This window comes from Triturus cristatus, chromosome 10 (assembly GCF_964204655.1).
Source record: "Triturus cristatus chromosome 10, aTriCri1.1, whole genome shotgun sequence".
NCBI lineage: Eukaryota > Metazoa > Chordata > Amphibia > Caudata > Salamandridae > Triturus > Triturus cristatus.
This window is the reverse complement of record NC_140593.1, coordinates 1,056,664,749-1,056,691,954: the sequence shown is the minus strand read 5'-3', so window position 1 is coordinate 1,056,691,954 and position 27,206 is coordinate 1,056,664,749. Positions and strand designations below refer to the sequence as shown.

Genomic DNA, 27,206 nt, shown 5'->3' with positions numbered 1-27,206 from the left:
ACTCCCCCCGCCGCCTCTTTTCGTCCTAGGAAGCACGATGGCAGTATTCCACTGCCTTTTAGTGCCGGTCTTTCCAGCACGAAAAGACAGTCGGAAACTGTCTTTGGGGGCCCCAGTAGGGCCCCCATGGGTGCGAGGCCGCAGAATGGTGGCCTGGAGAGCACCTATGGTGCCCCCTGTTGATCCCTGCACCCGGTGGCAGGCACCTTGGGGTGCCTGCCACCGGGTGCAGGTATGAACTGCACCCCTGCATTTCACAATGCGAGCATGCATTCCATTCGGAATGCATGCTCCCATTGTGAAGTATACGAGTGCGACCGAACATTGTACTTGCAGGTCCGTAACCAACGACAGTAGGGCCGGTCCGTCCAACATCGGCCCCTTAGTGTGGAACAGTAACTGAACCACCTTTAGTGTGGAGCAAAGGCATTGTCAGCTAAGAGAGCAGCGTGTTCAGAGATGACTGGTGGAGCTGGTGTTTCGTTTTTTTCACAGTAACAGGAGGAATGTAATAAGCGAAGCAACAATGCCCCTCCCCCGCAGCGCTGGTGAGGAAAGAAGCAATGATCTGAACTGTGGCCTCGCTGAATCGGACCCGTCGTAATAAAATAAAAGTACTGAGGCATCCAAAAGTGTATAAATTCACATTTTGTGCAATTCAAAGAGCTACACATGCTTCCTTTTTGTTTTGTTTTTTGTTTAAAAAAGGAATTTGTATACGTTTAAGTGGCAACATGTTTTATTTTTCTGGTATACGTTTTCAGTTAAAAAACATAACCATGGCTCATGCCTGCAAAGGCCGGCAGTATTGTGGTTCCAGTACATGTTTTTTAGGTGGAGCCTCTAGGCAGCGTGCAAGCGCTGTCGCTATGGCGGCGATCTGTTGTGTTTAAAACAAAAAGTCAGAAGGGGTTTTTGTCCCGCCCACACCAACCATTGGTCAATAGCATAATCACTCTCCTTTGCTGCCTTCTAATTTGGCAGAAGTCGAAAAACGTAATTTTCTCTGGCTTATGTGAAGCACCGCTCAACTACAGATTAATTCAACTTAATTAGTGTCCCTCCCCTGCAAGCGTAGTGATTGAGGCACTATGTCTACTTTGTTTGTGAAGTCTAGTACTATGACGCAATTTGTTTTTTGTCTCTGCTTTTACGTTGTAGGATTGGGTTCGTGTTTTCTTTACGTTGTGCAGGGTTTAAAAAAGAAACGTTTCCGCTCACATTTAATCTTTCTTCATAGCAGCAAACTTTTGTTTTCTTTGGGCCAACGCCTTGTTTCTGCTACACCCATTCTCCCCCACGTTCATCCCTCCTCCCCTCTCCCCCACCCCAGTCAGTCTACCTAATGCTTCCTGTAAAATCCGTGTGCAGCTTCTGTAAATAAAATAGTTATGCAAGCTTGTGCGTTTGTTAAATCCAGTTTCTACCCATCAAGTAAAAAGTAAAAGAACACCATCTTCATAACTTAAAAAAACACTTGCCGATCGTGTGGCTATCTAAGGTGAGGACAGGCACTGTATACATGCAGACAAATTACGCTCTGGCAAAAGGCTAGCAGGAAACCCCGGGCTGCGCGACATGTTTGTTCTCTGTTCAACCAGCAGGCACGACGTCATACACAAGAAAACCATAAAACAGCAACCGACGTGTGAGTGTGACAGCAAAGTAATTGTAAACGCGTCAAAGAGCACACACTGACTCTAGTACTGCAGCTTTTGTCACTGCTTCGTGGATTTTTGGGTCTCGCCTGACCCAGCGCATGCGCTGGTCTGGCGAGACTTATTGAGAGGGCTCCAAAAAGTGCTACTAGGCCAGCCTAGAGCTACAGTGCATGTGTGCGGGCATGAGCGCCGCGCTTTACCACGATTACTTTCACTTTAGCGGCCGCTTTGATGTTTATTCGTGATCCCGATCACTTTTACTTTCGATGCCGCACGGCTGCTTTGCATAGCCAATAGGTCTCGCTTTTGGGACCTTATAAGTATAGACAGCGCTATACAAGAGATTATACAATACAATACAATACAATACAATTTAGTTATGCAACTGTTGCATGGCTAAACACTTATAAGGTCCCAAAGGCGAGACCTATTGGCTATGCCAATGCTTGTTTTTATTGCTTATGTTACTGCTAGTTCATTGAACAAGCCGCCAGTTTTTGTCTCCGAAGAGCTACCTGACCTTACATGCATACAGCTTGGTTACATCACTGAAGAAAAATAAAGTGGTGAAACTGCACTATACAATGCATTACTAACATGCATATCAACCACCAAGAGTATTCTAAACATGACTGCTTACTGGGTCGTGATTTATTAATACAGATTCGCTTGTAAATTATAACACGAAGTATTCATTTATTTGAGAACATTTGCAAAATAAAGCTGGCTGGACATTTCCTGCAGGCCCTGGCATCTTCTACGGAATTTGCTCTAATGCTTGTAGAGCTCGTAAAGTAAGTTATAATTTACTTCTTTCCCTGAGTTTCATTGTCTGGTCTTAAGGCAGGAGATATTTACTAAAGTTTAATTTCAGACAATTATAATAGCTTCAGTATTATACATTTAAAAATGTAAGCTGCATCTCCAACAGTGGTGCCCGGATCCGAGTCAGAGGGCAGGAGCTTACATATTTTTGGGCTGGCCCTATTTTATGTAAAGTGAAAGCAGAGTGTGAAGTATCTGTTATCACCAAATTATGAATGCAGGATTCTAAAGATACTAATGTGTGACAAAAATTATTTTCATATATTATCTGTGTTTTGTTTTGCTGTGCTGATGTGTTCTGCTTTATTTGTATTGCTGTGTTTTTGTGCTACATTTTTGCAATACGATGTGTTGTACTGTGGTTATTATCTTGCCTTCTGTTTTAACTTGTGTTGCGTTGTGTCCTGTTATGTTTTTATTGTGTTATGTTTGTGTATGTTGTGGTTTGTTCTGATTTTTACTTTATTTTTGTCAACAAACGCTGATCCATTTTAAGGCTTAAGCAGTACATGCCTTTTAAGCTCCTTTAACAAACCACCATTTGCCAGTGTCTTAAGTGATAAAATAGCAGTGATTGAGCTCTATAACTAGGTAAGATACCAGTCACCCCAAAACTGTAGCAGAGACTGCCTTAAAGTAATGTTTCTTGTGATATATGTAGCCTGGTTGGGGGAGGGAGTGTGGGTCGAGGAGGAGTGGCTTGCACCTCTCTGAGTACCCTGACTGTTTGGTCGGCCCTGGGGCCGACCAAAGCAGTCATGCGCACTCTACATTTTCTCTATGTAGCCTGCATGCAGTCTACATAGAGAAAATGGCCTTCCTACTTCCATTGCAGCGTTGTGGTTGGCTTACAGGACGTGAGGGAGCATGCCTGTTCTTGTTCACGAGCAGGAAAACGTGGACCTAGCCCAGGAGCAGAGGCGGCGCGGGACCGGTCAGGCAATTTTAATTCTTATTTTTTATTGTTATTTTACCGCCCCCTCGCGGTAATCCACCCACGACGCCCCCCCACCCACGAGAATTGTGAGCCGCGACAGAGAAAAGGCAAAAAAATACGTGGTTTAATCCTACCCCTACCAGCCCTTTAAAATACAATCGTACAACGAGGGGCATGCCACTGAGCATGTCATACTGAATATTTGTTCACTGAAAACTAGTTGCATATATTGTCTGTGCCTGCTGAGAGCCAGAATATTTTCTTCAAACAGTACAATTCTCATTGTCTGTTCCATCAGTTGTCAGTATCATTTTATTAATCACACGATATGGAAATATATTTGGGCCGACCACTCCTTTATTGAATGCAGTCCCAATCACAGGGAGTAGGTATTGTCAAACCTATTTCTCTGATTTAGTAATTAGTTATTACCAAATATAAACCCGCCATCTGGCTTGTCTTTAGACCTTTACGCAATTGTTCTTTAACGAAAGCTCATTAAGCAGCAGATTTTGGTGTGTCTCGGTTTGAAGGCCTTTATAAAACTAAAAATAATATGCTGAATGATCATGATTATTCACAAAATAGCAGAACACATCTAACATTGTATCTGAAAGCTGCTTCATTAGGTTACGTATTAGCAGCATAATAAAGTCAATCAGACATTTTATTATATCTAGTGTATATTTCTTTATTAAAACATCTCAAAGTCCAGTTTCAGTTTAGGCACTTTCATAAATGATTGAAACAAATGAAATAACTGAAAAAGGTCACGCATTTGCAAAAAAGACCACCCATATACACTGTAATTGGAATTGTTAGTAGTCTTTTTATTTGTGGAGAATAACGTCTTTTGATATGCATGTTGAATGTTGTCACTTCAGTTCTCTTGAGTTTTTTCATACACAGTACATGATGCGGTTGTAGATCGCCATGCATCAGAGCCTCCCCTGGTGATCTCTTTGAGACTGATTTATCTGGGCAGACCCCTGGGTGGGTACATATTGTAGGATGACAAGTATAATTCCGTTTTTCCAGTGATTGCTGGTTACAAGATAAGTCACATTTTGAAGAGCTCTGGTCAGGTAAGCGAAGGCATGTTACATTGCCAGTATCCAGAAGGCATCTGGACTTCTTTCGTTATTAACGTAGCTGTGTATGAATCATAAGGCTCCAAATCCTGATAGGGTTTGGCTGTTTTGAGACTGTGCGCATGTAAGTTATTTTAGTTTTTTAGACAGTTATTGGCATTGTAAATAACAAAGTCTTCTATTTGTGTTTTAAAAGCCTGAAAGCTTGCACCACTTGCGGGTTTCCAAAACACATAAATATAAGGCATTATTATTTACAATGCCAATAGCTCAAACTCTCGCAAATGCGAGACCTATTGCATTGCAAATGCTTGTTTTCCCTTTTGCAGGCATAAGAAAGCCAGTTAAGAAAATAGTGCTCGAGCTTGTAATTAAAAACATACCGAGTGATAACACAGTAAGAAGGCCAGTCCTCATTGAAGGTTACAAAAGAGCAAGGGCGGTACTAATGCGGGACTACTAAGCCTATTGACAAATCAAAAGCAACTATTTAGGAAGGACAGTACCATGAGGCAATTGAAAAGATTGGTGGAGCTTCAAGTCAATGTCTGAATACAGCATGCCAAACAGGGCAGCGCATCGGCTCGATCTAAAAAGAGGAGTCGAGTGACTAGCAATTTTAACAAGCTTTTCAGGGTTGACAGAAGGCTGGCACGTGCCTGTGTCTTGGCATGGTGACGGGTGATGCTCTCCTAGTGTTTTTTACGCCAGTAGCCATGCTGTCATGAACACATAACTGAGAAATAGGAAGAGATAAATTATTTATTTGACAATTTCATATAGCTCTAGTTAGACCCTTATGGTTGAATTGAGAATAAAACACCATATCCGAGGCATAATTGTGTTAATCGATGATGCAATGCTGATTTTAGCAACTGAGGTGCAAGAAACGTAGACAAGAAAAACAAGATCCAAAGGCAAAGACCAAAAACTGATAGGGTTCAAGGACAGGAGGCTTTTGGGAAAGCTTCAAGGGTGTGCATTGCTGGAAAATATATTGTATCTTCATTTTTCAGTGTGATATTCGCAATCGGTTGCATGCAGTTCGTAAGCAGTCTTTGCAGAAGAACGTGTGTGGTTTGTATAATTCATTTATCTTCTATCGGCGCAAATGTCCTGGGTACAAGTTTTAGATATATTGGCGTTTTGCTTTTTGTGAGTCCCCTTGTGTCCAACTCAAGCGGAATCTGCAATGATGGAATGAAAAAAAAATCATCAGTGACATTTAATCGAGACTTTGAGACATGAGATGAAATATGAAAGGCATGTAAAGAGTAACCCTGGGCGTAGTTCGTGAAGTAGCGCTACGCGTAGCTACGCAGAGTGCACTTCGCACTACGCGAGCTACGCGTAGCACTTCGCGAACTGCGCAGTACCCTGTTCGCACTGTGCAAGATGTTGTTTTCAATTATTGCACAGTGCGGACAAGCAACCGGCACTGTGCAATAATTGAAAACGGCATCTTGCACAGTGCAAGCTGTAGTTTTCTGCCGCTCGAGTAGATTTTTACTCGAGCGGCAGCTTTCTCAACGCAGACTGGTAGTTTCTCATCGCGAGCGGTCGCGAGCATTCGCGACCACTCGCAATGAGAAACCTGACCTCCTCGCGTTGAGAATCTCGCCGGGAGGTTTATTTTCCACGCTCGCGATCGCCAACTTGATGTTGCTGATCACGAACGAGGAAAAAGTCTCGCCGTGATGTCATTTTGCTTGCTTGCGGTCGCCAACTTGACGTTGAGGACCGCGAGCAAGCAAAAAATGACCGCTGCACTAAGCAACACTACGCTACGCGTGTTTGCACTGTGCTATGTGCAATTCGCGTAGTGTGAAGTAGCACAAACTTCGCAAACTACGCGAGCGTAGCGTAGTGCTTTGCCCAGGCTTAGTAAAGAGATCTAATTCACAACAAGCCATGGCGTTCGAGACAGAACTAACTGGCCACACAGCATCACACAGGCTAGAAATGCATCCAGCAGCAGTTACGACCACCAGCTACCTAACACACACACAATTTGCCACTCAACTGGAAAAATTATACGTCTGGGTTCTGTGGGTAATGAAATATGCAAAATTAAGATTTATGAACTTTCCAAATCGCATTGAATATCAAATACTTCGTGTAGCAGAGACAGTTGTGAAACTGATGGAGGGTACCAAAAACAAGTAAATATTGGGTTTTACCGAATTAATAATAATTTGTCAAGGGTCACTGAGAGTAGAGGTATTAATTTGTTGAGGGGCATGGAGAATAGAGAGTTCTACGACTTAAAAAAGTGGAGGTGGTGAGGTACAATGACCAATTAGTACTGAGTTCTGAAACTATTTAATTTAATGGACAATATTGGTGAACAACAAGTGCATGAATAACACTGATCATTTCCAGTTACAAAATCACAGGCACTGTTTGATAAGCGGTTCTCGGCTGTTTGATGGGATCCTTAATACATTGATGGCACCAATAATACACTGATGGCCTTATTTTGAGGCTATAAACATGGCCGTTTACTTGAATGGTTGACTATCATATCGTGTTGTGAACTGAAATTATTTGTTTGTGATCTAAGCTGGGGGACATTTGTATTCTATATCTGTGGCTCGTTTTATCTGTACGGCCACAATCACAATGTCTCACTAGTGCCAAGTGAGACATCCAGACAGTGGCGGCTGCCACCGAATAGCATGGGTAGGGCGGGGGAATAGAAAAATAAATAAAAAAAGTTACTTACCTTGCTGCCGAACCGCCACCTCTGTTTCTGCTTGAAGCAGAAAGCACATCTAGGGTCCCCTAAGCTAATTGCAATGCTGCAATGCAGCGTTGTGATTGGTCTGAGCACTGTGCTTCCGCACTCAGACAGGCAATGGGAGCCTGTGCACGTTCCTCACCAGGCTGTGAATTACAGCCTGGTGTGGAACATGAAAAGTGTGCATGACTGTTTGGCCCACCACTCATCCCCTTGCTGGCTGTGATGACAACCAAGCCCTGCCCAGCCTGACAACGGAAAAATAAAATGATAATAACATAGTGTTATTATCATTTTATTTTTCCTTTATCCACTGCTCAAAATTCATGGGGCGGCGCTCCTCCGCTTTAGCGGAGGAGCGGCCGCTGCCTCCAGAGGTTTCATACAGTGCTACAATAAGAACATTCCTCCTTATGCTTCCTCCTACAATTCCACCACGATTTTGCACATGTTGTTCGGAGTTATACCTCATCTTGAGTTCCAGTGGCAGCCCATGGTGGGCCTTGTGTGTTAAGCTCTAGGCCTTCTCTTGCAACTTGGAACTATTGCAAGTTATTTGTGTCTAGGATATGCACAATTTGCATCTTTGGGCCGATTACGATGTCGGTCGAAAAGGCTCAGAATGGCATTCGGTTAGTCCAAATCCGTATTGGAACCTGTGTTTCCGACTGACTCGGAAACAATTCCGACTGACCGATTACGAATCAAGGTAGTCAGTCAGTCATATCGAATCGGTTCCATCTGGCATTTGGAGAGTCCAAGTCGGTCAAAGCCGAATCATAGAACTCTACGAGCCACATTTCCGACTGACCAATTACGATGCCAGATTCTGACAGCCTTTCCAACTCGGTCTATCTGACACGAAGAAGCTGTCAGAGACTGACTTTGGGAGCCCGTAGCGGGCGCCCCTTCACCAGGACGCCTCTAAACAGGACCCGTGGGGGTACCCATGAGACCCCTCTTTACAACCATGCACAGTCGGGCAGGCCCGCCACAGGGTGCAAGGTTTTCCGGGACAAACCCTTTTTTCAATGGGAGCCTGTGTTGTCGGTCGGAAAACAGGCTCCAATTGAAGTCAAGGGGAGTCCGACCGAATGGTGTTCGGACACATCGTAATCGGTCAGTCGAACTCCCCAAACCTGAGTCTGTCGGAAAGCATTCCAAAACCGAGTCGGTCGGAATGCTTTCCGACCAACATCGTAATCGGTCCCTTAGTGTGCACACACCGGGTCAGTGCCCTGGTTAGTTAAAATTTTAAGATTGCAGAGGTGAAGCCATGATGTCAGACAGCCAATGCCCCATTTGTAGTGGACTCCGGTGATATGTGTTTCTGATTTCAAGGAGAAGGGTCAACTCATACTTGTTCAAAATCAAGCTAAAATTGACATTAGTGCCACATTTAGAAGCAAGTGCAAAGGTACAGGGGAGTCCCTAGATACTGCAACTAATGCATTTTCTGATGTGCTCTCATTATGGTCAAAGTGGAATCAATTGAATTTTTGGATTTTCTGGGTGGAACGGAGAGTAATGAAGATCGGAGGTTCTGATATTCTTTTGAGGGGTACTGAGGATAGTGAAAGTGGTCTGCCTTCAAATTCAAGGAGCAAAAGGCACACAATTGACGGACGGAATGCAGAACAAATCAAAGCATTCATCCGAAGTCAAGAGATCTGGGTTAGATCCATCATTCTTTTGCTCTCCATGCCACCCCAGTTTGGACCCGGCCATATCCAAATCAGTCTTGACCCTGTGCCTCATGGGAACAGTCCAGCCCGAACTGCCAAGCCAGGTCCTCCCTGGACAAGAATAAGAATCCTAGGACCGGTTTTGGGGTTTCACCCGTCATCAGTGGGATGGGTATGCCCAGACGTGGGTCCCTTGCTCACTTTGTCACTGGATTCAAGCTAGCCTGGCTGAAGAGGGGTAATACCCCGAAACCGGTCCCAGGATGCCTATTTCTGGTCCAGGGAGTACCTGGCTTGGCAGTTCGGACTGGACTGTTCCTATGAGGCAAAGAGTCAAGACTGATTTGCAAATAGCTGGGTCCAAACTGGAGTGGCATAGTGAGCAGAAGAACGATGGATTTAACCCAGATCTTTTGACTTGGGGCGAATGTGTGATTTATTCAGCATTCCGTCCATCATTTGTTTGCGTATCACTTTTCACCCTAAGTGGAATGGGTATGCCCAGACGTGGGTCCCTTGTTCACTTTGCCACTGGATTCAAGCTAGTCTGGTTGATGAGGGGTAATTCCCTAAAACCGGTCCCACGATGCTTGTTTCCAGTCCAGGGTGGACTTGGCTTGGCGGCTCGAGCTGGACTGTACCCATGAGGCGCAGGGTCAAGACTGATTTGCATATAGCTGGGTCCAAACTGGGGTGGCATAGTGAGCAGAAGAACGATGGATTTAACCCAGATCTTTTGACTGGGGCGAATGTATGATTTATTCAGCACTCTGTCCATCATTTGTTTACGTATGTTTTATTTAGCATTCCGTCTATCATTTGTTTGCGTATCACTTTTCACCCTAAGTGGTATGGGTATGTCCCTTGCAAACTTTGCCACTGGATTCAAGCCAGCCTGGCTAAAGAGGGGTAATACCTCGAAACCGGTCCCAGGATTCTTGTTTCCGGTCAAGGGAGGACCTGGCTTGGCAGTTTGGGCTGGACTGTTCCTATGGGGCACAGGATCAAGACAGATTTGCAAATAGCTGGGTCTAAACTGGGGTGGCATAGTGAGCAGAAGGACGATGGATTTGACACAGATCTTTTGACTGAGGGCAAATAGTTGATTTATTCAGCACTCTGTCCATCATTTGTTTGTGTATCACTTCAAATTAAAGGAGGCATTCTTTTTATTGCACAGTTTTAATATATTGCAAAAAATTGGTTTCAGAACTGGAACCAGATTACACAAGCTGCATACCCCACGCAGATGCTGCAGATTGGTATCACAGTCTGGACTCTATCCACCTGAACTATCCATCTGTAATTTGGAATTCACACCAGACTTTAACATGGCCTGTGTGTACAGTCATGAACTATAGTCATCTTCAAGGGTACTTTTTAGAAAAAAGGTTTTCAGTGCTCATGGCACTATGATATACCATCCTCTACATTCGCCAGTCCGTCACTTTCTACACGCCTATTCAGATCCACAAAAGATATGTTTGGATATGCGCAGATGAGACAGGGTGGTTCTGAGGGAACCTAACACTAAAGAAAGCTAGGTACTGTGTCTCATACATATTGTGAGAGGAACTGAAAATAATCTAATTCTGGGTATTTAGGTTGATATATGTTCTAAGGGACGTGGAAAAAAGTTAAATGCTATTGTTCTAAAATTAATTTATAAGCTAAGACCATACTTTCAGGTATCATTTTTGTAGTTTTCCACTAACCATGAAGAAGAGTTGTCGTGCTTAAAAAAGATTTATGTATGACCTTACAGGCTCTACGATGCTGGGCACAGATTTAAAAAGAAAGTTTTATATTAACTTGTGAGTTCAATGCCTTGCACAGTCAGCCTATTTTGATCATTTCAAAGCCACAACGTTAATGTGTGTATTCATAGTACGTCCATAATATGTAAATGCATACTGCATTACTAATATAAATTGTCTCTCTACTCCTTATATTTGTAAATGATATGGTGTACTCTGTTAAGCGAAAGATTTGCATGAAAACTGGAGTTCTGGGAAAGCACCTACAATGTGGGAACCTGGCCACCTTTGAAATATTGGTGAAAGTAGATACTCAAAGGAGCATGAAAAAGCCAAATTTGAATTCTTAAAAGTATGTGTTTTCTATAAGTTCATTGTTTCTTATACCATTTACATGTGTAAGTCAGATTTATAGGTGCAAATGGCTCAATTTACAAGTGCAAGGTAGTCGCAATAGGGGACCTGCACTCATAAGCTGCATTCCACATTAGTTTGAAATGTGTGTGAGTAAACCCCACTCAAAAATCGAGGAGTGAGCTGTCTAGGCCAATTGTATAAGAAAATCTCTTTTCTAGGTTGGAAGTGTAAAAAACACCCTAAATGCTAGTTGGGTGTGGGGTAAGAGTTTTCTCCAAAAGTGAAAATGTTTCACTGCGCCAAGGCAATCGCATTTCAACAGGCATAAGTGCACAACATCTACAATTAAACAGGCAAAAAAATGTCCACACTTGTGAGGAAAGGTATTCACAAAACGTTTTGAGGAATAGGTACGGAATCCTGCAAATCTCATAGATTCCGAGGCATACATTAGGAAACCTTTAGAATTCCAAAAAGTTGTGATTCTTCAACCATGTGAGGCCACAGACCTGTGATTGCAGATTTGCAATTTATTCTGTGAATTGGGCCTATAGAACACAAGCTGAGTGAGTAATTTTTTCAATGGACTAATCCCTAAATATGAAAGACTTGCTATACTAGAATTTGGTTCCTCACCGGTGTTTCTTTGCAGATCTGGAAGCTGAAGTTCTGCAGCAGGCTAACTATTCCAACCTTCATATTGAGAAAGGCAAACCTCATTCCAATGCAGTTCCTCGGTCCACTTCCAAAGGGTAGGAAGGTGTATGGCTCCTGAGTGTCTTTGTTCTCCTTACTGAACCTGGAAAAATCAAAATGAGATGAGAGAGTGAAACCCACAGTGAGATCCTTTCAAGAGGCACTGCTACATGTGGGGTTTGGGTGTTTCAGAATGATGTGGTTAACTGCTGGTGTTTAAAATCCTGTTTACTGGTGTTCACCTTAATGAACAAATGAAATAATATCAACAAATGTGCAGAGTGTAATATCTTATTTATTACCATTGTTAAGTGTGGGGAGGAGGCATGACTGATGAGCAGTGAAGCTTCGGGTGGATCATGATGCCCCTTCCTTACCACATCGACAATGATAATAAATAGCATTTTATTCTCTGTGCATCTGCATATGCGGTTTATCCAATGGCATGTGTAGTTGTTGTAACCAATGTATGTAATCAAAGGGTTAAATTTGTGCAGCAAGGGACAAAATCACACTCAAGAGATAGCTTACTTGAGGGATCTGTTTCATGTGTAAATAAATTGTTACATCCCTTCTGTGAGGCAGTAAAAAGTATTTTTTTGATGTCAGGTTCGCTGTACTTGTAATAATCTCGAATTTAACCTATTCAATGTAGTAATAAATCAATACATGTTTGAATATGTGTTTATTAGTAAGAGTGATGTAAATAACATGTTATTTGACCACATTCTCACTGCATATATGGTATGCATCCTTATGTAATGTAACTGGTGCTTAAGTGGTGCTCATGTAAAGCGCTCCAGTGTGTATGTTTGTATATATATATATAGATAGATAGATATATTTATATATACACACAAACATATATTTACCAAAAAAAGGTTACAGGGATGTTATACTTAGGAAATAGAATTTTTAAAAACTTAGAAATTTGAAAAAAAGGTTTTTAGGGACGTTATAGTTTAGCTTAGATTTTGCATACACAAAACCATAGAAATTCAGCTGTTATAGTTACCTCACCTAACTATAACTCATGCCCCCGCAATGCACTGCTCATGACTTCACATATTACATCACTTATGACATGGTCAGAAGCATCACTCATGACATCACAGATGGCATCTCAAATGACATCATTCGGTGTGTGTAAGTGTTTTGTAAACGTTTCTCAGACTTGAAGACATATAATAAGCTACTGCATAACTTAAATTATTGTTGTATACCACTATTAACTTATACTAATTCTAACAATTCTAACCTATGTGATCTGAGTGACTGTGTGACTGTCTGTTTGAGTTTTTGATTGGGTGTCTGAGTGGCTATATGGCTGTGTGATTGGGTTCCTGAGCAGCTGTATGGATGTGTAAGTGGGTTTGTGAGTGGCTCTGTAGGTTTGTCACTGAGTGTGTGAGTAGATACATGTGTGAATGGGGTGTGACTGCTTTTCTGGGTTGTCATTTGCTGTTTCAATGGTTGTATGGCTGTGTGTCAATATGTGAAGGGTTTTATGGCTGTGTGAGGGTTTGTATGGATTTGTGAATTGGTGTGTGAGTTGCATATTAGTATGTGAGTGGGTACTGAAGTAGCTGTGTTGTTGTGTGAGAGAGAGTTTGAGTAGCTGAATAGGTGTGTGACTGAGTGTGTGAGTGGATATGTGTCAGTTGGTGTATGAGTTCTTTATGGGTATGTAACTGGGTGTGTGAGTGATTGCATGGGTGTGTAGGTGGGTGTGTGAGAGGGTGTGTGAGTGTTGGAGTGGGTATGTGAGTGGGTGTGTGAGTGCTTGTGTGGGTGTATGAGTGGGTCTGTGAGTGGGTGTGTGGGTTATCTGAGTGGGTCTGTGAGTGGGAGTGAGTGTGTGTAGGTGTGTCAGTACCTGAGTGACTGGCTGTGTGAGTGGGTATGTGAGTGGCTGTGTGGTTCTGTGAGTGGGTATGTGAGTTGGTGTGTGAGTGGCTGTATAGGTCTGTGAGTGGGTCTGTGAGTGAGTGGGTCTGTGAGTGGTTGTGTGAGTGGGTTTGAGAGTATCTGAATGGGTCTGTGAGTAGGTGTGAGAAAGTCTGAATGCATCTGAGTGGGTGTGTGACTGGGTCTGTAAGTGGGAGTGAGAGTGTCTGAGTAGGCCTGTGAGTGGGTCTAAGAGTGTCTGAGGGGTTCTGTGAGTTGGTGTGAGAGTATCTGAAGGGGTCTGTGAGTAGGAGTAAGAGTGTCTGAGTGGATGTGTGAGTGTCTGAGGGGTCTGTGAGTATGTGAGTATCTAAGGGGGTCTGTTAGTGGGAGTGAGAGTGTCTGAGTGGGTCTGTGAGTGGGTGTGATAGTGTCTGAATGGGCCCATGAGTGTGTGTGTGAGTGTGTGTGTGTCTGTCAGTGGGTGAGAGAGTCTCTGACTGGGTCTCTCATTGGGCAAATTAGTGTTTCAGTGTGTGTGAGTGGGAGTGTCTGTGTGGGTCTGTGAGTTAGTGTGTTAGTGTCAGAGTCAGCAGGTATGTAAGTGTGTGAGTCGATGTGTGACTGGGTGCTTCTTGAGTGTCTGAGTGGGTCTGTGAGTGGGTGCTTGAGTGTCTCAGTGGGTCTGTGAGTGGGTGCATGAGTGTCTGAGTGGGCCTGTGAGTGGCTGTGAGGGTGTCTGAATAAGTCTTCAGTGGGTGTGAGAATGAGTGGCTTTGAGATTGGGTGTATCAGTGTCTCAGTGGGTGTGTGAGTGGATGTCAGTGTCTGAGGTGGTCTGTGAGTAGGTGGTCAGTGTCTTGGTGGGTGTGTGACTGGGTGCATGAGTGTCTGAGTGGGTCTGTGAGTGCCTGTTTGAGTGGGTCTGTAAGTCAGTGCATGAGTGACTGAGTCGGTCTTTGAGTGGGTGCGAGAGTGTCTGAGTGGGTCTGTGACTGGGTTTGTGAGTGTCTCTGTGGATCTGTCAGATGGTGTGTGAGTGTCTTTGGATCTGTTAGAGTGTGTGAGTGTCTGAGTGGGCTTAAGAGTAGATGCATCAGTGTCTGAGTAGGTGGTTGCATGGCTGTCTGAGTGGGTGTGGGACTGGGTGTGTCTGTGTCTCAGTGGGTCTGTGAGTGGGTATGAAGTATCTGGGAAGGTCGGTGAGTGGGTGCATGAGTATCTATGTGGGTCTGTGAGTGGCTGTGTAACATCGGAGTGGGTGTGTGAGTGTCTTTTTTGATCTGTCAGTGGGTCAGAGTGGGTGTGTGAGTGGGTGCATGAGTGAGCACGTGAGTGTCAGAGAGGGTCTGTGTCTGGGTACGTCTGATTCTCAGTGGGTCTGTCCTTGGGTGTGAGAGTTTCTGAATAGGTCTGTGACTGGGTGTGTCTGTGTCCCGGTGGATCTGTCAGTGGGTGCATGAGTATCTGGGTGGGTCTGTGAGTGGATGTATATGGGTCTGTATGTGGGAGCAAGAGTGTCTGAGTAGGTCTTTGAGTGGGTGTGCGAGTGTCTGAGTGAGTTTGTGAGTGGATGCTTTAGTGTCTGAGTGAGTGTATATTTATAAAAAATGTTAACCACATTAGTGAATCCGCCGCAGTGGTGCATAGGGGTGCATTGAGTATTGCAATTAATTCACGAACACTCGCACAGGGCAAAAAAATGGTCTTTGGGTATTTTCTTGTCTATCAGTGGTCATTCATAGACCCCTATATTGCACTCATGGGGTACGTCTACCCTGGCCCTTTCAACTACACTTCATCTCAATTTTTTGGGGTCTGTTCCCCAATATCTAAAATGGCAGTTGAAACTTTCTACTCAGGCTGCGGCCAGCTATTAACAGCATTGCTGTTGGCGCATGGATTCGCGAAGCGCCACGATGGATTCGTGAAGCGCCGCAATGTATTCGCCAAGAATTTGTGCCTATAGATATCTAGATTTATTTTTTCCATTACTTTCTCAATAACTACTAAACTGATTTACACCAAATAAGAAAAATTGCTTTTTCTGGGCCAAGAGCTAGCTTTCATTCAAACTTGGTGTAATTCTGTGGGCAGTTCGGTCTGTAGTCATGTCTAAAATCTCTAAAGAAATTAACATTGGAAACACTTTTTTTGACTCCCTGCTTTTCTTGGCCCGCTTGACGAATCACCCCAAGACCTTCCATGCACAACTAGACAAAGTGGGAAACTTCCTTTGCAAAACTATGTGAAGATCCGTCAAACTGTGCCAAAGTTATAAGCAAGTCAAAAAACGCTTTTCCTATGGAAACTGGGTCCTAACTCTAACTACCTACTGGTGACCAGAGCGTTGTGTTTAAAATATAGACCTACAAAAATACAAATAGATAAATATAGACTTACTATTCTTAAGTCCACCTATAAGTTTTTATACCTATCTTTATATTTCCGTAGTACAATAGAATTTTGGACATGATATTCTGATATACTACTCAATAAATGTTTTTTATGTGCACTTCAGAAAACAAAAGCATGGGCCCTACACTTGCACCATTTAGAAATAGCATAATAAGCCACGTTTGTCCCTCAAATGCACAAAAATATATGTTTGCATTCTAGTCCAAATCATTCCTCTATTAACTTTCCAATCTGGCAAAACCTGCTAGCATTTGGCCAAGACCCAGGAATGTATAAAACAGGAGTGCTAGAGATAAAAGAAGATGTGGCCACAGCTGCTGAGGTAAAAGAGGACAGTTTGGCTAGATAATAAGGGTAAGCACTGCTCGGCTGCGAGAGAGGGGCAGCATCTTGGACAACGGAGAAGGGAGCACAAGGAAGAGCCAGAAGGGAGGGCGGAGCTTGCTGGCGTTGATGGCGGACGTGTGAGCGCGGAGCTCTCCGTCCCGCTCCTCGTATTATCCGTCTAAATATCCTTGGCTGCTTAGCTGCAGAGATCTACTGACGGGGGAAACCCTACTGAAGCTGGTGCCTCGCGGTGCGGCCCCCTGCAGGCTCCGGGAGTTACGGCCGGAGTGCCGGTGAGGAGTGACGGGGCGCGCGCCGATCCGGGCCCCGATCCCCGGGCTGGAGTTTGAGGCTGCCTGAGCTGCGTGAGCCGACGTGCGGCGACTCGGAGTGGCGCGGACCCAATCTCCCGGTGACTTAGACGGAGGGGCGGCGGTTCGATCGGCGGAGGTGGGGAAGGCTCTGTGGTGCCCCTCGCTGGGGCTGCGGTGCACACTCCGACCTTCTGCCCCCTTTTGGCCCCGTTGTGACTGGCGACTGCGGCCCTGTCTGTGTGGGGCTGGAGGCCTGAGTACCCCTGGTGCCGTGCGGCCTTTCGGGGCCGGCAACGATCACGAGCGACGGACCTCTCCGGTGTAGTCCCTGGGGCGAACTGCTGGGCACCATCGGGTGCGGAGGGGTCGCAGAGACAGACGACGCGAGGAGGTCCAGGCGGCTGCACGGGACGAGTCCATTGCTGTGCCCCCCGGGGACTGGAGAGCTTCGGTGGGGGAGCCTGGGAGCGCGGGGACGCGCCAAGACTCTGGGCGAAGTGTTGCTTGCTGGTCCGTTCCCGGGGGAGTCACGCCATACCTGGCCCGGCTGGGTCGTGGTGCCTGGCGCACGTGGAGAGGCGGCCCTGGGGGCTGGCTGGACTGCCGTGAGGAGCGAGTGTGCTGGCGCAGAGACTTGGCGGCGCCGCGCAATGCACACAGGAGTGACTGGTGAGACCTGCCCCGGAGGAGGTTTGGTGGCCCGGTCTGGGTGCCTCTTCGCCTTACAGCTGTCCTGGGGTGCCCGGATCGCGCAGTGGCGTCCTGACTGGTGGCTGTGGTTCGGGCGGAGCGGCGACAGAGAGACATAGACATGGGTAAAGGCGACAAAACGCAGCCCAAGCTATCTTTTGATCCGCGCAGACCGAGGGGAACTGCTGGCACTGGCGCGGCGCAGGACACTCCGGTTGGCGAGGCAGGAGCGGAGGCCCCGGCAGGTGCGGACATCAAGGAGATGCTGGTGGCGATGGAGAGGGGCCTGCAGGGCAGCCTGACTGCAATTGACGCTAAATTAGATGCGCTCACTTATCGCATGGACCGTATGTCGGAGCGTGTAGACAAGAATGCGGAGCGGCTGCACAACGCTGAGAGGAGAGTTACGCAGGTGGAAGAGGCCCAAACAGAGTGGGACGAGGACCGCAAGCAACTCAGCAAGCTCCTACAGGTTATTCAGGATAAGTCAGAGGACTTGGAGGCCCGTTCACGACGTTCGAACATTCGCATAACGGGTGTTGCGGAATCGACATCGACTGGGAAGATGGAACTCTTCGTTGAGCAACTGCTGCGCGCCTTGCTGGGGGAGGATGTCTTTTCTCCGATGTTTGTGGTCGAGAGGGCTCACAGGTCGCTGGGCCCGCGCCCCCGGCCGGGGGCGCCGGTGCGGCCGATCATCGCGAAGCTCCTGAATTACAGGGACAGGGATGTGGCCCTTCGGATGGCCAGGGAGAAAGGCAAGCTGCAATACGAGGGCATGGATATCTCGATCTACCCAGACTTCACTGCGAGAGTGCAGGAGGAGAAGCGTCAGTTCGCACCGTATAAACAGCAGCTTCGGGACCTCGGCCTGGACTACGCCATGCTCTATCCGGCGAGGCTCCGGATCAACAGGCAGGGGCACTCGCATTTCTTCACCGACCCGAGGGAACTTCAGAAATCCCTGAAGGTATGGATTAGGGAGCGGCAGAATAGCCCCAGAGCTTTGGGGGACGCTTTGGAGGGGACCTCGGGTCTGGAGGGCCAAGACTAAGTACTGTGGGGTGTTCGGACAAGGCCCACAAATAGACTGTTCGGCCATGTTTTTTCCGGGTGGGGGATCCCTCACGCTGTGGGATAATTGAGCATGGTCTGACGATTGCTGCTGATGACACTGGCACATGAGCGTTGTGGGGTGCCTCACCGGAAGTGACGTTTGGAGATGACTTGAGCATAGTGTTGTGCCCTTGCATTGCCCTGGACATTGGCCTACAGGCGCTTTGACACTGGGTTGGGCTAGCCGTTTGCTGGCCCTCAGGCTGTGTGTTGTGGAGCGGCAGCCTTCCATCAAACTTGTATTAGGGGGTTTACTGTTTGGCCTTGTTGATTTGTGATCCTGGGCGGGGCGACCCCGGGGTGCGGGCCTGGCGGGGCTAACTGTGTTCTCCTGGTAGGACGTGAGGCTGACCATAGCTGAGGGCTGTAGGGGGTCCACTGATAATCCAACGGGCGATTTAGCGTGGCTCGCTAAGCAGCTAGGTTACTCGGGGGCGGGGCGGCGGAGACGAGCCACTGACTGGCGTATTGCAGGATTGTGATTGTTACAGTGCCTAGTAACCTCTGCCCTAGCGTTGCAGTCTAGTGGGAAATTTGTGGGGTTTGGTTGATGTGATGTTTGTGGGGTGTGTTTGCGGTTCTGGGGGGCGGGGGGGGTGTGGGAGTGCTGTCTGGCCAGGTTGGGAGAGGTCGGCTGTGGGTGGAGGGGTGGGTTGGGGTTGAAGACGGGGGGTGCGCACGTACTGTGGAACAGTAGGTTATTCTCGGCCTTGCTTGTTGTCAAGGTTGAAGTGCCTGGTTATTGTCAGCTGGTGGCTCTGTACACCGGTCCATTTGGACACTATTGCTGTACACTGAGTTTTGGAGATGGGTGACACGGGGGAACTGACTGGTGATATCGCCACGGCGTCCCTGAGAGCATTGACATGGAATGTGCGGGGATTGAATGATTTCTGTAAATTGAGGAAAGTTCTGAACTACTTGCGTGGCCATAACATAGATCTGGCGCTCCTACAGGAGACACACCTCCCTCTTACGAGCCACATGCTTAAAGCAAGAGGCCTGGCGGGAACCAGTGTCGCGGCCGGCTTCACCTCGCATTCCAGGAGGGTGGTCACCTGGGTGAATCCTCGCTCCAATTTAGTGCTGTCAGTACTAGAAGCAGACTCGGACAGGCGTTACTTGATTGCCCGATGCGCTGGGAAAGGTCACGACCTAGTTGTAGTCAACGTGTACGGACCTAATTACGACAATCCTGAGTTCTACGCGGCGCTGGCTGATGGCTGCCGCCGTTATGCACACGCCCGCATGGTGTGGGGGGGCGATTTTAATTTCACGTTTGACCCGGCTTTGGATCGCTTCTCGGGTCTGACTCGTCGCCCGGCGGCATCGGCTCTATGCATGCAGGCTGAGCTCACCAGGCTTGATCTAGTAGATGTCTGGAGACATAGACACCAGTGTAAAGGGGGGTATACACACTACTCCGCACATTACGACGTTCACACCAGAATTGATTATTGGCTAATGTCACGGTCGTTACTTGCAATAGTTAAGGGTTGCGCGGTCCTCCCGCGTACTCTTTCTGATCACTCGCCCCTACTCCTAATACTAGACACCTCGATTAAACGCATCCCTCCATTTACGTGGCGTTTTCCGCCGTATTCGCTATTAGACGAGGTGCTCCAGGGTGAATTGGTGGAGGATATAGAGTCCTTCTTCGACACCAATCTGGGCTCAGTTCAGAGTTTCCATACGGTCTGGGATTCGTTTAAAGCCTACATCAGAGGCATGGCCATGACCAAGCACTCCGGGGTACTGAAATCTATACGGGGGCGGCTTACGGTAATAGAGACCCAGTTGGGGCAGCTGGAAGAGAAACAACGGTTGTCTCCCGACTCCGCTCTTGAGACACAGATCCAAGCGCTAGTTGCGGAGTATCATGCGGAAGCAGATCGGGAGGTGCAGCATATGGGCAAATACGCTACGGCCCGCACGTATGGGGAGAGCGAGCGCCCAGGCGCTCTGCTTGCGAGGATACTGCGTAATAGCCGGAAACCCCTGGTCATAGACGAGTTGGTGACTGGGGATGGTGCAGTGGTCACTGGTGAAGCGGAGATCGGCGCTGAGTTTAGGAGCTACTATGCGGGGCTTTACACCGCCAGGGTAACGCAGATGGAGGAGGAAATAGAGGACTACCTCAGCTACATCAAAATGCCGTTTCTAACCGACTCCCAGCGGGAGTTCCTGTCGCTCCCCGTACAGCAAGATGAGATCTTGGAAGCTCTCGCAGGAATGAGGGCTGGTAGCGCCCCTGGAGCAGATTTTATAAAACTTTCCAGGATAAGCTCCTCCCCCATCTGATCACCTTATTTGACAGCATATGTCAGGAGGGATGCATGCCGCACTCCATGCGCGAAGCACTTCTAGTAACCATTTTGAAGCCAGGTAGGCCACCTGACGTGTGCGGGTCATACCGGCCGCTCTCACTTCTCAATGTGGATGCAAAGTTATACGCTAAGGTGCTAGCCACGCGTTTGGCGCTGTTGGTGCCGGAACTCGTGGCGCCCGAGCAGGCGGGATTTATCCCTGCTAGAAATCTTACATATAACATTCGTACGGTACTGGGGACGATGCAACATGTGCGCCTGGAAAACAAGGCTTTGGCCATCTTCCTTGATATGGAAAAGGCATTTGACTCCGTGGAGTGGCCATTTATGGTGCGTGTGTTACGGAAGGTAGGACTGGGTGAGCCCTTTCTGCAGATGTTGGGAGCATTATATTATCGGCCGACGGCCAGGCTCCGTATAGGTGACCGGGTTACAGATGCCTTCGGGATCAGCAGGGGGACTAGGCAGGGCTGCCCTCTCTCTCCCATCCTCTATGCCCTGGTGGCGGAGCCGTTGGCGTGCGCTATCAGGGAGTATCACCGGTACGAGGGCATTAATTTCCCCACTTACCAAATAGGTGTTTCCACATATGCCGACGACACCCTGCTCTACGTTCGGGACCCGGAGGAGAACCTTTCGTCAATACTGCGAGAGGTAGTCCGGTTCGGCGCGCTATCAGGCCTTAGGGTGAATTGGAACAAGTCGCTGGCGTTTCCGCTGACACCGGTTACGGCCCAGTTCCCTATGGAATATCCACTGCAATGGACAACAGACTCGGTCAGGTACCTTGGGGTCCGGCTCCATAAAGACCCTGAGGTGCTCCTTAGAGAAAACTATGGAGTGGCATACGCCAAATTGGAGGAGGATGTTGAGTCGTGGAATCGACTGCCTTTATCCCTGATGGGCAGAATAGCTATCATGAAGATGGTCGTCTTACCGCGATTCTTGTTCCTTTTTACCAACATCCCCATTGTCTTGTCCAAGGCCTTCTTTAAGCAGCTTACTCAAACCCTGATAAAGTTGGCTTGGGGGGGCAAACAACCTAGAGTACAATGGAGGGTGCTAACTCTTCCGTACGACAGGGGGGGTCTGGGGGCCCCGGACCTGGAAAGTTATTATAGGGTCGCACAGGCGGCGCACCTACACGCGTGGATTCATGCCAGCGCGGACGTCCCCCACGTCATTCTGGAACGTCTGTTTGCGGACCCGCTTCCGTTGCCGGCGGTCGCCCTCCAGCCCGCGGACCGCTCGGTGGGGCGACTTGACTCACTCAAAACCACGACTCATGCATGGCATGCGCTGATGAAGGCGCAGGGCTGTGCATTGTTGTACTCACCTCTGCTACCGGTGGATTGGGTGTACTGGCTCCCCCCGTTAAGGGAGAAGGGAGTGGTCCATGCATTGAATACACTGGGTATTGCGCGGATGGAGGACTTATTTGTGGACGGGATAGCCAAAACGTGGGACCAGCTGGGGCCGGCTTCGCCTGCCCCCACTCTCCTGCAGCGCTTTCAGTTCCATAGGGTCCGGCTGGCATTATCTGCGGCGCTGGGCCCAGGCATGGCGGAGCCCCAGGAGGTACCGGAACTCACCTACGTTATCAAAACGGCCGCACCGCCCAAATTGATCTCGAATCTTAAAAGAATTGTAGACCGGCACCCGGCGCGTCAGTCTGTCACGGCGCGGCTGGCCTGGCAGGATGACCTCCACTTAGAGATTACGGACGAGATGTGGAGGTATTGCTGTCTCAGCACCAAGACGATATCTCTTAACGGTCGGCACAGGTTAGTGCACTTTAAGTTCCTTCAGAGGGTGTATTATACCCCAGAACGACTACATCGGTATGGGCTTCGGACCTCGGCGGAGTGCGAGCGCTGCCATTTCCCAGTGGCTGACTTTATTCATATGGCTTGGTACTGCCCGGGAGTCGCTAAGTTCTGGACAGAGGTGTTTTTAGAGCTGAGCCGGGTCCTGGGCACTGAAGTTGCTCCCAACCCAGCCCTGGCGCTACTGGGGTACTCCCGGCCTCTTCCGGTGGCTCTGCGGCGCCTGGTGGACATGGCGTTGCTTGTCGCTAGAAGAGTGGTTGCAATCTGTTGGATGAGAGGGCCCCTCCCCACCAAGAAACGATGGGCCAGCGACATGCTGTATTGCAGCACATAGGCTGAAATATACAGTGAATTGCTGCCGCCGAAGAGTCGCCCTAAAAATTTCTGGGGATTATACAGAACGTATCTTGCGGCTGGGGCCTCGGCGCAGGCAGCTGGAGGGAGCTCCCAGGAGGTGGCGCTCGTAGCGCGTACTCCCGCGGAGTGCGCATCGGCTTCTGACCATGACCCAGGTTGAATGTGTGGAGGAGAGGCGCAGGTTTGCGTGTCGTGCTGGTTGTTTGTCCGATGGTCTTCTGAGAGGGCTAGCAGCAGGCCCCATGGAGTCTTTGCAGCTGGAGTTCCGCGAGAGTAACCATATGCAGCAGAGTGGTGTGCTGTCTGAGGGTGGCGGAGTGCTGCGGCTGGCGGATCAGGTCCGACGTGCCAGTGGTCACACACGGGTGGGGCAGTTGGTCCAGAATCGACAGTGTGCGTGCGTGGGGCGGGTGGGGGGCGGGTGATTGGGTTGTGATAGGACCTCCTAAGGGAGTGGTTGGGTCCAACAGTTCTGGATGACAGCCTTCGGCTCTACGGGTTACACTGGGACCAATATATAGGCTTGCTGTGGCATTGCTGCAATTCGCAGTCAGGCTTGGTAGAGTGTTCTAGACTTGCATTTGGTAATCAAGATGCCGCCGGTCCTTCGGGATGTCGGCTGAACGGCTGTGTTATTGACTGTTCAGGGTCCTGCCCGTTTGGAGGTCCTTTGTTTGTGTTCATCAAGCGGCGGGCATTGCCCTGTGTATTCTTCTTTTGCCAATAAAGGTTTTTGAAACAAAAAAAAAAAAAGGAAGAGCCAGAAGAGCTGGGTATAGACCTGTACCTGCTTAAGAGAGAGCTAGCAGTGGAATAACAAAGGTCTCCACAGTCCACGCAGTGGGAGGGGGCGCGAGCTCTAGGGCGCCCCTCAGCACAGTACCCTGACCTGAGAGCTCCTGAGTGAGTCCGCAGTTGGGTCCCTCCATGTACTTTGCTGTGGCCCCCCTCAAGTTTCACTATGCCACTGAGAGAGAGAGGTTTTAGAAGGGTGAATTAGTAGGACCCATTCATGAGAAAGAAGGCAAATGACAACAGCAGGCAAGGCTGAACAGAGATATCAGTGTCTGGCAGGAATTTTATTCCACTGGGCATTTCCCTGGTAGGCTGGAGCCCTTGACGGTTGATTTTGAAGGCCCAGGGCCAATCCTGGTGCCTCTGTCACTTTCTCCAACTCCCCCGAGATTAATAGCAGCAGGCAGGGGAGGCTTCATAAAGAGAGAAAGAAATGGAGGGAGGGGCAAATTAGGGATGAAGTATTCAGAGTGGGAGAAGAGAGAGAGAGCATGGATGGAAAGAAAGAGATAACACAAGGAGATGAAGGGAGCGAGGTTGATTTGAGCAATTTCTCAAGGGCCAATTTTGGTTCCAAAGTCCGACCTTTAAAGACAGACTGAGAAGGGGGGGCTTTCAGAATCCCAGAGACTACTGAGAATCCAACATAAAATTGAGAGGAGAGGGACGGGCAAACAGGTGAATGTGATGGGAAAGTAAGGCTGTCAAGGATAAAACTACAGAGAGGATTAAAGTTGAGAACATAGAAACTGCAGACAGTGAGAGACATTGGTAAAGAAAATATAGCAGGGTTACTGAGAAAAACGGTACAAACATTGGAATTGCAGCAAAAGTGGAATCGAGCAAGGGACAGAGTGGGATAAGTTAGGAAACATCACATCTGAGAAGGACTCTAGTGTATGTTAGAGATATGGGAAAAGAGGAGAGAAAAGGAACGCTAATGAGAGAAAAGGTAGAAAACCAGGAAGAAGTATTTTTTGTCTGGAGATAGAGAGTGGGAACAATGGCGCTACCAAGGAAAGTAGTGCAGAACTGAGCTGTGGTGACTAGTGATTTAGTGATGCACGTATGTACTCGCTCTGGATTGTGATCTTTTAAAGTTATGCACGTATGTACTCGCTCTGGATTGTGATCTTTTAAAGTGATGCACGTATGTACTCGCTCTGGATTGTGATCTTTTAAAGTGATGCACGTATGTACTTGCTCTGGATTGTGATCTTTTAAAGTGATGCACGTATGTACTCGCTCTGGATTGTGATCTTTTAAAGTGATGCACGTATGTACTCGCTCTGGATTGTGATCTTTTAAAGTGATGCACGTATGTACTCGCTCTGGATTGTGATCTTTTAAAGTGATGCACGTATGTACTCGCTCTGGATTGTGATCTTTTAAAGTGATGCACGTATGTACTCGCTCTGGATTGTGATCTTTTAAAGTGATGCACGTATGTACTCGCTCTGGATTTTGATCTTTAAAAGTGATGCACATATCTACTCGCTCTAGATTGTGATCTTTTAAAGTAATGTATGTACGTATCCACTCTGGATTGTGACCTTTTAAAGTGGGCCACTCTAGATTGTGATCTTTTAAAGAGAGTACATATGTAATTGCTCTGGATTCTGATCTTTTAAAGTGGCATACGTACATATCTGCTCTGGATTGCTATCTTTTAATGTGGCATACGTACGTACTCATTCTGGATTCTGATCTTTTAAAGTGGCATACGTACATATCTGCTCTGGATTGCTATCTTTTAATGTGGCATACGTACGTACTTATTCTGGATTGTGATCTTTTAAAGTGGCGTACATATGTAACCTCTCTGGATTGTAGAGTAGAAGCACCGCATTGAAAAAATGGGGACAAACAGAGCATTTTACTGCACTATTTTGTATGCATTTCTGAAAAAATCCAGAAGTTCTGAAAGGATCTTAATGAACCATTCAAAGGCTTTAATGGTTTGCTAAAGAAGTCTGACCCACCCCAGAAGTAATGTAGGTTTATCTACCCAAGAAAACTTTGTGAAAATGAAATTGAAAGAGTGCTTTTTTCAGCAAATTTTCCCCGTGACACTAGCAGCATAACATTGGTCATTAGGAGAGCCAATCAACAGTCTGTCAAATGACAATGGACCCATTATTTACATGAAAGTCTTAGTATAGTGGAGGATATCAAGGCCCAAATTCAAACAGCTGTCGCAGAGGCTGCGCTGCATTGCGTGACAGGGAGAGAGCAGGACAGCGCCATATTCACAGAGATATGGAACTCTCCTCCCCTCTCCCTAACTCTGGCGCTGATTTGTGCTGCCATGCACACACCTTAGTGCCGTAGTGCTATGGAGCATGCCAGAGTCTATGTAGGCTTTTAACAGGAAGGGTACCTTTGCTGTACAAAATACTATGGCTAGACAAGTTTAAAACTTTTTCCTACTTTGTATGTGTGCTGTACAGTGCAGCACACATGCAAAGTCGGAACAGCAAGGTGAAAAGATTTTTTTTTATCCTTTTAACACACTAAACCCTGTCTACTATAGTTAGTAGACAAGGTTTAGTGTCAAAAAACATGGGTGGTTGCATGGGAACACCCATGTGCCACCCATGTAATGCCCCCCTGACACAAAGTAATGCAAAGCAGCGTTTTGCGCTGTTTTTGTTACTGTTCCATACAAGCTAACGAAAATTGGGGAGAGGATGTAGCCTAACGGTTAGAGCGGTGGACTTCAAATATGGGGAACCGGGTTTGAGTCTCGGCAACAACGCTCAACATCCTGTGATTCTGGGCAAATCACTTAATCTCTCTGTGCCTAACGAAAATAAATGTGTCCTCATGTAGCGCAACTGGTGCTCATGTAAAGTGCTCCGATACCTGATTTCAGGTCAAGTTGGTGCTATATAAAATATTGAGAGGAAAAAAAATACCAATTTGCGTTGGTTTGCTAATTGCCAAAAATGTTCATTGTCGGTTTAGAGTTAAAAAAGTAAAGCTAACCTAACGTTTAAAATTTGTGAAGCTTGGCCCCTGTGTCGAATACGTGAACCTTTTACATCTTTACTGTGGTGTTTTGTTGAAATATTTTGGTAGGATTCACAAAGGATGCCTCTTTAAATACTACCCATAGATATCAACTGAAAACTTTGACTGTTTGGTGAAAGCGCATTTTAAGTAGAATATAACTAAGAAAATATACCATAATGGATATTGAAAATTAAAAAAAATGCACAGAGAATGCAAAGTTGCTTTTTCACACTTTACAAAAGTTTAGAATAAACTTTGCAAATTTCAAATAGTTTTTCAACCTTTTTGCAAGGAGTCATGCGTATAAAAATCATGGCGTGTGTAATGATAGATTCCTATATATGTCCTAATTTGACATTACAAAAATGACAAATGATCTGGG

The 27,206-nt window shown here is 47.0% G+C and overlaps 1 protein-coding gene across 3 annotated transcripts in view; it reads right to left on the bottom strand.

The window, feature by feature from the left end:
* Positions 1 to 4,232: 4,232 nt before the first annotated feature.
* Positions 4,233 to 27,206, bottom strand: part of LOC146796555 (cytochrome P450 3A24-like) — a 318,208-nt gene continuing 295,234 nt past the window's right edge. For all 3 annotated transcript variants that reach the window (XM_085629191.1, XM_085629190.1, XM_085629189.1), the window contains exons 12-13: positions 11,690 to 11,852; positions 4,233 to 5,701 (exon numbers count right to left, since the gene is read on the bottom strand). In XM_085629191.1, the coding sequence (XP_085485317.1) occupies positions 5,603 to 5,701; positions 11,690 to 11,852 (262 nt within the window). In that variant the 3' untranslated portion in view covers positions 4,233 to 5,602. The remainder of the gene's footprint in view (positions 5,702 to 11,689; positions 11,853 to 27,206) is intronic.